General features: G+C 41.2%; 1 protein-coding gene across 2 annotated transcripts in view; it reads right to left on the bottom strand.

Moving 5' to 3' along the window:
• Adarb2 (adenosine deaminase RNA specific B2 (inactive)) overlaps positions 1-13,813 on the bottom strand; it is a 548,454-nt gene that overhangs the window by 32,783 nt on the left and 501,858 nt on the right. For both annotated transcript variants that reach the window (XM_040755571.1, XM_040755572.1), the window contains exon 8: positions 710-891. In XM_040755571.1, the coding sequence (XP_040611505.1) occupies positions 710-891 (182 nt within the window). The remainder of the gene's footprint in view (positions 1-709; positions 892-13,813) is intronic.

Genomic DNA, 13,813 nt, shown 5'->3' with positions numbered 1-13,813 from the left:
AAGGGCGGAGATAGGGAAATTTAGCACAGGTGAGGATAAAAGGAAGTGAAAGAGGAAAGGAAGCTCTCTTCTCCTCTGGAAGCCTGCCACGCTTTCTGTCCCCTCAGCTTGAATGTAAATAAATATATTATATTCCATATACCATTGACCTCCCATCTCAGCTGGTGTCAGAACTGGAGAGGAAGCCTACGCCTTCACAAAGGTAGAATCCTCCATCTGTCCAGCCAGGCACGCACTGCGCTACAGCCAGCCAAAGAACATCAGCCCTCCATGGCTGAAGAGTTTTGTTAGCTCACCCCTACACTACCACATTCAGATTTTTTACATGGGTTTTGAGAATCCGAACTCAGGTTCTCACATACCAGGGCCAACCAAGGGGCTGCGGATCTTTTAAGCCTCATTAGGGTTTTTGTATGAGCCACTTTAAAAACGGCAGTGAAAACAGGATGCTGACGTGAGATGAATTCATGCTAAAATGTTACCTACTATCAGATATCACACTCACACACACACACACACATACACACACACACACACACACTTATTTGTCCATATTGAGTTTCGTCATTGTCATTTCGTTCATTAAGTCCAAAATTGCCATCGCCAACATGAATGCAATCAGCCAAGAGTTGTGGTCATGGGGCCTGTGTTTAGGATCCTGCAGACAAAGAGGAGGTTGCATGTCTCTTTCTTGAGACTGCTCTCTTACCACTAAGGAGAGGCCTGTTTTGCCGGTATGAGGCAGGCAGCTGGCCGATGCCCTCCATCCTGTGGCTCATGACCCGTGCAAGGTGGCCAGTGTGGTACAGACTTCCCACAATGATGCTGTGGAGGTACACAGGCTCGATGAAGTGACAGAGGAGAGCGCCTTGTAGTCCCAGCACATTCCAGCTAGAAGGAAAAGCAAGGGTGAAGTCAGTGGGATTCCTGCCTCTGTTGGGGATGTGGTGTTGGCAGCTCATGGTCTATTCAGGGAGCTGGTTCTGTGAGTGCTGTTGGTGTCATTCTGTTCTTCAGCTGCCTGACCCTTTTGGTGTCCCTTTTTTCAGCCTGGAGAAGGATGGCCTGGGAACTTCTCAGAGGCAAGACTTCAGGGTGACCACTGATACTGCTGCTCTGAGGACCTAGTACTGATTTCTGATAGTGTCTTCACATATTCATTAAACTCAACTTCGTTTTCTACAACTTGTTAGAGAGACGGGAAGTGCTGTTCTCTCAGAGATTTAAAATTAGATTGTTTGAAAGAAGATGCTTGATTCCCAAAGTGAATATGAATGTTTTTATTGTTTACTATCTGGGAAAGGTTCAGAAACTGAATTTGCTGATTTCCGTTTTGGGAACAGCATTGTCTTCCATTCCCTCTGTCCTTAGTAGTCAAAATGACCTACTGTGCTAAAATTAAAGGGCATTAATAAATGACCTTGTTTTGGTCTGGGGATGGTTTTTATTCTAAAAAGCCTAGATCAGAGATGATTGACAAGGGCCCTTTCTTTGAAATAAATATAGCTCTGGGTGAAAGTTCTTACTTCTTCAAGCAGAGATTTCAGAAGTACTGTTAAAAACATTTTTTTAATCCCCCCACCTCAATTCATGGTAGAAAGTCCAGTGTGCCTGCTACTTAAAGCAACACTCTGTGGTTTCCACTCTAATGTGTTTAAAATGTAACCACTATTGGAGGCAGGCATTATGTAGCTAATTTCTTACATCATTGTTCTTTTTCATTAATTAACATTTTCCCACTGTTGGAGCAATTATTGTGGGACCTCCATGCTGTACATCTCTTTTGATGATTAATAAGGGGTCATTATATCTCTCTTCCCGAAGCAGTCAATTAACACAGAATTCTTTCCATTAATTACCGAATGTGTCTCTACCTGGAGAGCAATCTGCTCCAAGAACCGGTGACACCAATTGCTTTAAAAAGTTCTCTTTAAATTTTATTCCGAAAACACAAGCAATTTAGCTGGCGATATTAATCTGCCTCAGAAGCATCATGGCGAATGAGAAACATCTTTTAATCTCATGCAAGAAAAGGCAGCCATCTGGCTGGCAAGGATTTCAGGGAACCACTTTCCCCGTTCCCTCCGTAAATGCAGGTCATTAAAGTAATGTGTTCATCTACATAAAACTCAAATGGAATATAAAAGGTAATATTTATATACAAACAATTTAGTCCTACGATTTAAACAGTCATTGGTTTTATGAAACATTTACTTTAGACTATCAGATTTGCATATCTTCATTTAAAAATATTGTGGTCATTTTCTAGAAGTCACACCAGTCTTTTCAGCAAAGAAAGGGCTGTCCTTGGATACATGCACTTTATTCCAGTGCAATACCAGAATGCGTTGAGACAAAGGGCATGTCTGGAAGAAGTACATGTCCTCATTCCTGATGTCTTTTGGCTGTTCCTGCTTCATTCTGAACTTTCACTACTATATGACATACCCACTGTGGTTCCTCTAATGCCTTCACTTTTCACTGGTGAGTTACAGATTATCTACAAAACTCGGGGGAGGAGTCCTGTGATACCTGAACTCTTCCTGGGAGGAAGAGTGTTGGTGGTTTTGAGTTGTGTTTCAGGAATTGGCTTATTCCCTTGCATCTTTTCTTTTGTCATTTTATTATCTATTTATTTCTATTATTATTTTTCCATACAACATATTGTTATCATGGTTTCTTTTCCCCTTCCCAACTCCTCTCAGATCCTCTTCATCTCCATATATACCCAACCTCGTGTTCTCTCTCTCAAATATAAGTGAAACAAACAAAAATAAAAACAAGCAACAAAATAAGATAAAGAAATGAAAAGCTAAGAAGAGGTATAGCAAGACAGATCAGTGGGTAAAGGTGTCTGCTGCCAAGCCTGAGGACCCAAGTTTAATCCCTGGAACCCAAAAGTTGGAAGGAAAGTTGTCCTTTGACCCCCCACATGTGCAGTATCACATGAGTAGAACACCTCCAATTAAATAAAAACAATGTAGTAATTATTTTTTAAAGCAAATGCCAAGAATGATTGTGCACTCTTGTAGTTTAGTCCGAGTACTTGGGAAATGGAGGCAGGGGAATTGTGAGTTGGAGGCCAGCCTAGTCAAGATTCTACTTGATACAAATGAGTAGCACTCCTATAAATACATAAATAAACAGATAGAGAGATAGATGCTGAGGAGGAATAAAACAGAATTGCTACCATGCAGTGTTTTGGATATAGTCTTTTCAGATTTTGAGATGGTGGGCAAGCATGCCAAGGAAAGGTTTGTAACAAAGGATGCTCAGAAAGTCTGCCAAGGTAACATCTAAAGCAAAGGGCTATGGGCTACAGATGGCACAAGTGGAGCTTACAACCTTCAGACTGTTGGTAAAATTTAGATATTTCTTATCAATTAAAAGCAGAATAATATATAAACCTCCCTTGACAACGAGGCATCTTTTTCAAATAAGCTAAGCCTCAGACCATAAGATGAGAATTCCCATGAAGTGATATAGTAATTCTTGAGACCATCAAAGTATTGGCTTTGAACAAAACTTGTGGAACACATTTCAGTGTTCTGATTTCACTGGATGGTCTGAAGACAAATAACTTCTATATCTGGTTCCCCCTAATAACCTTTACAATAAAAAGAAAAATCAACCTCCTCTTTGCCTGGCTATAAGAGTTTAAACAAATTCAGCTAACACGATCAATAAAACCAAATGTCTCTCTGAATATGAACTGGAGAATCCTCAGTATTCGGGATTGAATGGAAAAATACCTCTCCTTTTGTTCAAATAGCTGATATGCCTGCAATGTTGACAGAGACAGAAATCCTATGCCTAGCTTTCAATATAGATAATCCCTAGATAAATATATTTTTGTCTGTTTGTCACTCACAGAAATACCACAGATAAGTGGAGGAGAGATTTTAGAAAAGGTTGCCTTTCTTTAGCCAAGGGATGTCATCTCCTCACTGAATTTGAACTGTGACCTCCTAGGTAGGGAGAAAATGATGAGACTCATTGTGTATGAGGCCCTCCCCACAGGTGTGTGCCTTGAAGTTTAGACAAAGAACATCCATTGGTGATGTGTATTTTGGGCATTTTGTCTTTCTTCCTGTTATTTATAGCATCATGATGTGGTCCTGGAAAGATACAACTATTTTAGAATTGTAAATGTGCAGCATGAGATCCTTCCAAAGATACACACTTCTACGTTCTTCTGTGAGTCTGTTTTCTGAACAGAACAACACAACAATTGCAAACGTTTTCATGTTCTGTCTGAAGTCTGTGAAGGTCACACTGAGGGAACCAAGTAGTCACAATCTGTAGATGATACTCACAGACCTCAGTGGAACCATACTCTTCAACTTAGCCTGTGTAGCTGACCAGCTAGAAGCTTTAAGAACACATCTTGAGTGTCTTGGGTTTTGTCCTAGTTAGTGTTCTATTACTGTGATAAAAGCCATGACCAAAAGCAACTTGGGGAAGAAAGCGTTTACTTCATCTTACAACTCCAAGTCACATGACATCGCTGAAGGAACCCAGGGTAGGAACTCCAGGTAGGAACCTGGAGACAGGAACGGAAGCTGAGAACACAGAGGAATGCTGCTTACTGACTTGTCCTCATGGCTGGCTCATTTACTTTTCTTATAGCACCCAGAACCACCTGTCCAGGAATGGCACTGCCCACAGAAGGATGGCACTCTCATATCAATCGTTAATTAAGGAAATGCCCCGTAGACATGCCTATAGGCAAGTCTGACTGATGGCAATTCCTTAATTGAGAATCCCTTCTTCCTAGGTGAGTCTAGTTTGTTAAGTTGTCATAAACTAACCAGTGCAGCCCCCAAATACATTCTTATCTGATTGGTTGTCAGTCTAGACTAACCTGGGCATCATTTTTAAAAACTCATTCAAAGCTGAAACTTTAGCATCCCTGTAGCTAAAGAAAATTTTGGAGTTAAAAAACGTCAAATCCAGACTGGCCACTTGGGCCATCCTGAACCACTTCTTGCTGGTTTAAGCAACAGTTCACTCAGTGATGCTCAGGTGTGGCAGCTGAGTGATACAGGGTTGGGCACTTGAATGAAGCACAGACTCTCAGTCCCCATCCTAGGCCTGCCAAATCAGAACCTCTGGAGTGGATTCAAGCGGTTGTGTTTTTACTAGGTCTTCTAGGTGATTCTAGTGCTGCTGGAGTTTGATAGCTGCCTGTCTCCATTGGAATATGGCCACACTAGTACTGTCTGCTTTCCAAGCCATTGAAAGACTACAGGAAATCAATTTTCCATCCATCTTGGGATTAATACTTGTTTCCACCACATATTTCCCTAGTGCCACACCACTTGCCCTCCACTTTTATGAATACAACTAATAATATGAAGCCAGAGCCACTTGGCCAGTCCATTCCCAGTTGACTAACCATTTTCTACTATTTTTTTTGTGGGTAAAGGAGAAGAAAGATAACCCTTTGAATCAGTAACAGGACTTCTAGGAGCTCATCCCATGGCTATACTCTAATAAAGTACCAGGGTATATGTATCAGGACAGTCTTTACAGGACAGTCATAAATGAAAAGCAAACAAAAGAAGACAAAAAGACTGGAAATAATTAACTTTCCTTTTACTATAGAACTGATTTAATAATCACAGTATACCCACAGAAAGAAAAGATAGGATAATCACCCCGTTTGCCTTATTGCTTGTGCTACAAACCACTATGCCCCGTCAAGGGCTCCTCTTGAATGCTCCATTCGCCCTCTTGACTTTCTTTATGGATCTTCTTCCATGTGGATGCATCACATCCAACTGACCGCCTGCATAATGCCTCCTGCCAGTCGATTATTAGGACATCCAGGACTGTTTTGGGGTATGCTTGCTCACTCTCTAGCTTTCTTTGCACTTCCATGGTATTCTTACTCATTGATCTAGATAGCTACTTTTGTTTTATAGAATTGGGCTTCCCAGCCCTCTGCTGTTTCTACACCTCTGAGCAGAGTCCTGGAGACCAGCAGCCATCTGTGTCTCTGGGGATACTAATCTGGCCATTCTGGCCACCTCAGTGGGTGGTTGCAGTAGTAACAGGATTGGTAGGTGCCACGCTGTCGTTGATTTGTTGTTACTGCTTGGGTATTTGATAAGTGTCACCCACTCTATCACTCTGTTTTCATCATGAGAGACCAAACAAAGCTTACTTAAATGCTGTTGTAAAAATTCCCAGGAACTCTCTGTGAAAGAATGTGTACAAAGGATTTTTGAGGTGAGTAGAGAGGCGTATGATTGTTAATCTGTCTTTTGGGAGGTTGATGCAGGGCAATCATGAGTTCAAGGCCAATTGGGTTATAAGGAAAGTTCCAGTCCATCCTAGGCTACATAGAGAGACCCTGTCTCAAAAAGAGGGTGGGGAATTCTGGAGTGTAGCTCAGTGATATTGTTTGTATGCACAAAACCCTGGACTGAATCTCCAGTACTGTCCTCCCAAACAAATATAGAATGAGAAAACGGCACATCACCCTCTTTTGAATTCTGTGGAGTTGATAATGTGCTCTGGAGGAGGAGCCTGCCAATAAGTCAAGAAGGAAGGAAGTCAGAACTGTTCCCTAGGGCCCCATGTGCAGAGAAGAAGGAGCTGCTTGGAGTGAAAGTGAATAACAGGTGTTTGCCTGGAAGGTGAGCATCCCATTCTCTGTCAGACTCCAAGTCTGATGCCAGACAGATGCCCGATTCTCCAGAAAACAGCTATCATATATATTTAAAAAATTCATTTTTAATGGAGAAAGTTTAAATTCCCTTATTTAACATGACATTGTGATCAATAACCAGGTCCAGGTACTTAAAATTAGAAGCCATATAGAAAGGAACATTAGTCCCAGAAGGTTTAGATTTACATAAACAGCTCAATGTCTGCTTCATAGAGACAAAAACTGCTCTGGTTTCCCCATTCCTTAAGGAGAGGCTGTGTCTGTGACAGTGACTGCTCAGAGTGTAAAGAAAAAAAAAGCCATCTACACAGGGACAGCTTTCACCTGTTCCTCTAACTACTGCAGGCTGGTGACATGCTACTTAACTTGAATTTTGTGGTTTTAAAGGTCAATTTTCACTGATGAGATGAAGCAACCCATTTTCTGTAGATCCACTCAATCTTTAAGAGTGTTGTCAGAGCCTGGATTTTCAGAACATAGTTTACTGTAATTTTTATCTGGCTTCATGATTTTCCATAGTTAAACTAAATGAGTGATTTTACTCATGATGTTGTGCTATGTTCCTAAGGCATCCATAGCAAACAACTGCACCACAGGGCCCCCAAACAGCAGAAGCACACCTCTTGCGGTTCTGGGCATCAGAGATCTGAAATCAAGTTGTCAATCTGCCTGACTGTAAGTCCCCTGAGGCTCTGGGGAGGACCCTCCTCATCTATTCCAGCTGCTGGTGGCAATTGTTGGTGCTCTTGCATTGTGTCTGCACCAATCCAAACTCTACCTTCTTCCATGGGTAATCTCCTGTGCCTGTCCTCACACTTTCTCTGCCTGTCTCTTACAAGAACACATGTGGTTGCGCTTAGAAGCCATCTGAGGTAGGGTATAAGCCTCCATTAGTTTCCCCGATTTAATTCTGCCATTTAAAGTTGGACTCACAGGTTCTGGAATGACACAGATCTTTAGAGGTGTCTATTTAGTCACCTGCTGCCAGGTGATTCCATCTTGCCCTTTGTCCTTTTTTTTTTTTTTGAGAAGCCACAAATCCTACATAGGAAATATGACATCTAGAACAAAGTATTTGTACAAAGGTTTGTTTTGGTTGGGGGAGCACTCCTCATAGTAGTTAGTAATGACCTGGAAACACAGCAGGCCTCCAGCGACAGGGAGTAAAGCAGCTAATGGCAGAAATACTAGAAGTAATACACTCACATTAAAGTGCTTGTTATTTTAACAGAGAGCCATGGTTGTAGTTTTGAGGAACAGTTTGCAAGCTGGCACACACAACGGAATCCTAGCTATAGGAAAAAATGTAAGCTAAGAAAAAGATTAACAGGAACATAGGAGAGTTAGCTATTGGTCTCTGTGATAGTTGGAATATTAGCTGACATTTCTTACATTTTCTTAATTTTTCTTTATTGCATTCCTCTTTCCTTGAGCTAGATAGAGTCTCACTGCGTTGTCCAGGTTGGCCTTGAATTCCTTTAGTAACCTAGGCTTTTCTCAAAATTATGGGGTCTTCCTGACTCATCTTCTAGAGAACTGAGGTTGCAAAGCCTTGAACTTTCTTGATTGAGTCATCCTCTTGATGTGGGGGATTTTAAATTGTTATTATTATTACTACTACTATTATTATTTACAATGCTGGGGGTGGAACCCAAAGCCTGAATACCAGGCAAATGCTCTATCACTGAACTGTAATCCTGGCCATTGATTCCACAGGATAGGGTCTCCCTGTATAGTTCAAGATGGCCTTGACCTTGGGATCCTTTTGGCCCAGTCTTCCAAGTGCTGGGATTACAGGGATACTTAAGCCCAAGATTTAGTTCTGTTTTCTGTGAAAGTTGTCACTCATAAGGGGTTAGTTCTACCTACTTAGAACTTATGAGTTAGCCTTTATGTATAAGATGTTGTTTAGCATCAGGGTTTTAGCTAAAATTCTTGTTTTGATTTCTTTTTATTTTTTATGTGTATGTGTCTATGTCAGTGTTTCTATGTGGGTCAGTGTGTATGTGTGTGTGTAGATGCTAGATGTACATATGTATAAAGAAAAGTACAATGGATGGATAATAATGGATAAGAGTCCCCTCTCCTAACATATGAGCTTAGTCTTTTATAACAAAGAAATCCGTTCATTGGATGCTTCCTAGAGCAGCATTAAGGTCTCATGAAAAAGAATCATGAAATGGGTCTTCAAGGGGATTGGTTGATGTTCCAATGATGTTCTCATCCCTTGATAAGGAATTAGAACCGTCAGAGTGGTCCACAATTAGAGCCACTACTGTCTACCTTGAGTACTAACTGTCTTTGTACAGGCAAAAGGAAGGATGGAGTTCCAGTGAAAGTCCCAACTCTAAACAGAATGAAGAAAATTTTCAAACATTAGCTGATAGACAACTAAAGGTATTTTGTGCCATGTTATTTTATGGTTCATGATAAAGCACTGCAGAAATTTCAAGCTTTTGGTATCATTTTCTTGTTTTCCTGTAAACTGGTCATACCACTAGCATTGTAAAATGAAATCATTTTTAATTCATAAAAATTCTATACCTAGAAGAATGACTGTTATTACTTAAGCAATACTGTCATGTAGGCGCCATTGATCACAAATAAGGAAGCCCAAGTAATACTTTTGATCTGCATTTGGGAAATGATACAGTTGTATAATTGTTTAGATCCTTGGATACATCAGACTCCAGTTTTTCTTTAATATTTCAGGGAATTTTCAAAGCGAACCACAGATTTATCTAGTGGATGTGTTTCCTCCACCTTAATTAGAAACACCATTTTATTATTATTTTTTGTTAATCTTAACATGTGAAAGTCACAAGAAATAAAGGATGAGAAAAAGTCATCCAGACTCATTTTTTTTACAGTGCTCAAAGAGAACTGCATTTATTAAGAGAGAGATATGTAAGACTGGGCTTCAAGGTAAGACTGATTTCCTTAATTGGTAGGTTTAATTTATATTTAACACCTCCCTAAAATCTATAGGCAGCTCAAGTAACGTATTGGTTTTGGTGGGAAGATTACAATCTTTTAGAATACTAGTTTTCAAATGTTGGAGAGATGGCTCAGTTGGCAAAGGTGCTTGCAATAGTCTGAGTTCAGGTCCCCAGCAGTCACAAAAATCCTGGTTACAGGGCACATGGCTGTAATTCTACTGCCATGGAGGCAGAGACAGGCAGCTCCTTGGACTTACTGCCAATCCAGTTGGGCTGAATTGATGAGCTCTAGGTTCAGTAAGAGTCCCCGTTTTTAAAAATAAGGTGGGGAGTGATCTAAGAATGTATCAAACCTTGGCCTCTCCTCCTTCACATTGGCACACCCACATGTACACATGGCATTGAATGCATACACATATATGAAGATGTAATACACCACACCACCTATACTACCATGATACACACAACAAAATATTTGTTTCTACACCATACTCAATTGCATTGCACACATTAATGTTTTATAACTTGAATTTTCTGACAAAGGAAGAGATTCCAGTCATTTATTTAGCCAATAGATATTCACCAACTATTGACCCCATGCACACCACTTGATACTGTTTGAGAGTCATCGTGACTTAACACAATGCAGTTAGTGAGTTAGAACCTGGGATTTTCTCTTCCTCTTGATTCTCCACATGATGTTTCAAATGTCTCCTTAATATAAGTCTCAGTAGTACTCGTATCACTAACCAATGAGTTGGTTCCTTGAAGCTAGTGGAATCACATAGCAAGACTAACCCTCTGAATCTTGGCCAGAGTAATTTCATCTTGCAGTAATCTTGGCACACCATCTTTCCTATGGATAGGCACTATTTACTGATAGCAGCAGAGTCTCTGATAAGGACAAGGATGGAGCACATATAAACATGTTTTTCCCAGAGTCTGGTTTTGTTTATTCTTTATGTTGCTTGAGTCTATAGTTACCACTACCGCTGTAACACTAAGTAACACTCTGTATCCAGCTTTTGTCAATTCTACCTTGGATTTAGGTCCATATAAAATAGGAATTTGGTAGATGGGGCTTTGGAGTGGGGCGGAGATTTAGCTGTCCATAGCTGCCCACACTCTATAGCAACCCTAATAAGCTCATTTTACCCCTCAGGATGAATTTGGACAAATTACTTTCAGCTGTTGGTGCTATCCCTTTGGCGACAGTGGTTAGTTTTACATCTCCCTAGAAAAGTCATAACACATCAGCAACAAGGACAATAACAGGGCAGTGTCTGCCAGTATTGGACTAGTGTTTTCATTCACTATAAACTTCCTTTCAACTTAGCAAGGCACTGTGAGAACTTGCTAACAGGAGATCTGAAGCTTGTGTAATATCTCAGCCTCTCACTGATTGGCGTTTCTCATCCCCCTTCCTGACTATCTCTCCTTCTTTCATAAACTCGGTGACTTCTATATGCATTGTGTGATAAAGACTTGAGGAGATGCTCAGTTGGTCAAACGCTTGCTGCTCAGACATGAAGACCTGAACCCACATAAAAACAAAGGCAGATATGGTAGTGTGTGCCTGCAACACCAGCACTGGGAGGATGGCAGAAGCAGGAGGACCCTGGTTAGTCAATTTAGCTAAATCAGCAAATTGCAGGCTCAGTGACATCTCAAAAAAGAAAGAAAGGAAAAAAAGGTGAAGAAGTGATTGAGAAAGACATCTGATGCCAACTTTTGACTTCCACAGAGAAGGTTGCATATGCATGTACACACACACACACACACACACACACACACAGAGAGAGAGAGAGAGAGAGAGAGAGAGAGAGAGAGAGAGAGAGAGAGAGAGAGAGAGAGAGAGAGAGAGCGCAAGTAAGTGAGCAAGAGAGAGACAGAGAGAGAGACACACACACACACACAGAAAGCCTGTTCGGGGATAAATTCTAAGGAAGAATGAAGTTTCCTTAAAATAAACAATAGATGCACAGCCAGCCTTATATGAGTTATTTCTAGAATCATTCTACACTGTTGCTCTTAAGATATACTGGTAGCAGTTAGCTCCTTCTCTTCAAAAAGCAGCACACTTGTATCTTATGCCAGTTTCCACGGTGTAAATGCTACAGCCTCACCAATTTTAAGCTGACAGCCTCAGGTCACTGAGTATAGACTTAGGAGGAGGTACACTGGTTTGAGCAGCAGCTCATTTATAAAGATGTTTATAGTATTCCCCTGTGTGGAAATAGAGCTATAAATAATTTCTAAAGCACACATATTGGTCAGATAATTCTGAAGAAGCAAATTTGGAGTGTTTATTACTTTTAGTATAATTTAGCTGTAAGTTTGTGTATTTTCAGTTTTAGTAATGACTGTATTTAACATCTCACTTTCAAAACTGCTTGAAAATTTAATAATAAGCTCCCAAGTCTATCTAGTTCCAATGTGGTGTGATACTGTATATCATGTGTTGTAGGCTATACAGCCAACTGTGTCCTCACAGTATTTTATAAACTATGTTTCCTGTGCTTTTGTGTATTTAGCCTCACTCTTCTGAGTGTCCGTAATCCATTTGCTCAGAAAGTTTCATTTGTACTTGTGTGTGAAGGCCCTCTGTTTTGAGCATTATTTAAGCCCTAGGTTGAAATTTTGTTTTTGTACAGGCTAGAAAACAGATGAACACATACATTATCAGAATGTCTCTATGTGAAGCACACTGCAGATGCTTATGGTCTTGAACCATTATCATAACATATGTTCCTGCTCAAAAGTGGCAAATGTGCCTCTGTTCTGAAATAGCTCATGTATGAACACTCACATCCGTATCTTATGCTCAGGGTTGGCTGTGGAGGAGCCAAAGGACCTCCAAGCCAAAGGAAGTGTTTCTATGCCAATTGCTTTAGCCTCATCCAGACAGGGTTGTTTAGAGGGGGTGTATTATTTCTGTCACTGTTATGGTCAGCGTTACCCTGCCCTCATCATCATTACCAATATAAGCACTATTTATCAAGAGCCATCATGTGCATCTCACTGTGACAGACACCATGCAAATCAAGTGGCATCAATGATCCCATGAAGGTCAAGCCCAGATACAAGCAATAGCATTAGGTACTGTATCCCTGTCATTTCAAGGTAGGAGACAGGGTGTGTGATAGGATGGGATATGATGAGGGCAAGACTGCAACTTTCCCAGAATTCCCCGCAGGGCAGGGAAAGGAAATGATGGCACACTAGGTGATGAGAGGAGGTGAAGCTAAGCAGTTAGTGTGAGAACTCACTGGTTGAGGAGTGTGTGAGAGCAGCAATGAATGGGGGGGTATGGGGAAAAGGGTGGAGGGCAAGAAAAGGAGGGAGGCAGAAAAATACTGAGACAAAGGGGGAGAGCAAGAGAGACAAGTACAGAAAGATATAGAGAGCGACAGACAGAGAAATAGACAGAAAGATACAGAGAGTGACAGACAAGGGACAGAGACATCAGGAAAGACAGAGGAAGAGGAGAGAAGAGACTGGCAGAACAAGAGACAGTAAGGGAGGCAGAAGAGAAGTTCAGAAGAAGGAAACTGGGAGGTGACCTCAAGGCTACACAACAAGGGTATGAGGACATCTCTAAGCCCTGGCCTCCACCACACCCCTCTGTCTGTCCTGTCTCCTCCTACCATCACTACATCTGGCAAGGAGGAGCTAACGGGGTAGATGATGTGAACTGGTGGTGTGAACCCACCTGGTCCCAGGGGATTGATTCCTGTAGTCATGTGGGGCAGAGACATAAGTGTTTCCCTCAGCATTTTCTTCTTAAAATAAAACGCCAGAAGCCAGATGTGGTGATTCATGTACCCAGGAGACTGAGACAGGAGGATCACTGCAAGTGATACAAGTTTGGCCTTCATAGTGAGTTCTGGCACAGGCTGTGCTACATGGTGTGGTCCTGTTTCAAAAACACCGAGAAAAAGCTGTGGTGGTGCACAATTTTAAACCCAGTGACTAAGAAGCCAAGTCAGGTGAGTCCCTGAATTCAAGACCATCTTGGTGTCTACACAGACAGGGTTTCAGAGACAGCCAGGGTTGTACAGAAAGGCTTTCTCTAAAAAAATCTAAAATCCAGATCAAACCAAATAAACAAACAAACAAACCCCCTAAATTACTGAGACCAACACCACAACAGCATCACCACCACCACCACCACCACAACACTACCACCACCACCACA

Source organism: Mesocricetus auratus, unplaced genomic scaffold (genome assembly GCF_017639785.1).
Source record: "Mesocricetus auratus isolate SY011 unplaced genomic scaffold, BCM_Maur_2.0 Super-Scaffold_100013, whole genome shotgun sequence".
Classification (NCBI taxonomy): Eukaryota; Metazoa; Chordata; class Mammalia; order Rodentia; family Cricetidae; genus Mesocricetus; species Mesocricetus auratus.
The sequence above is the reverse complement of the archived record's forward strand: the minus strand, read 5'-3'. Positions and strand labels throughout refer to the sequence as shown.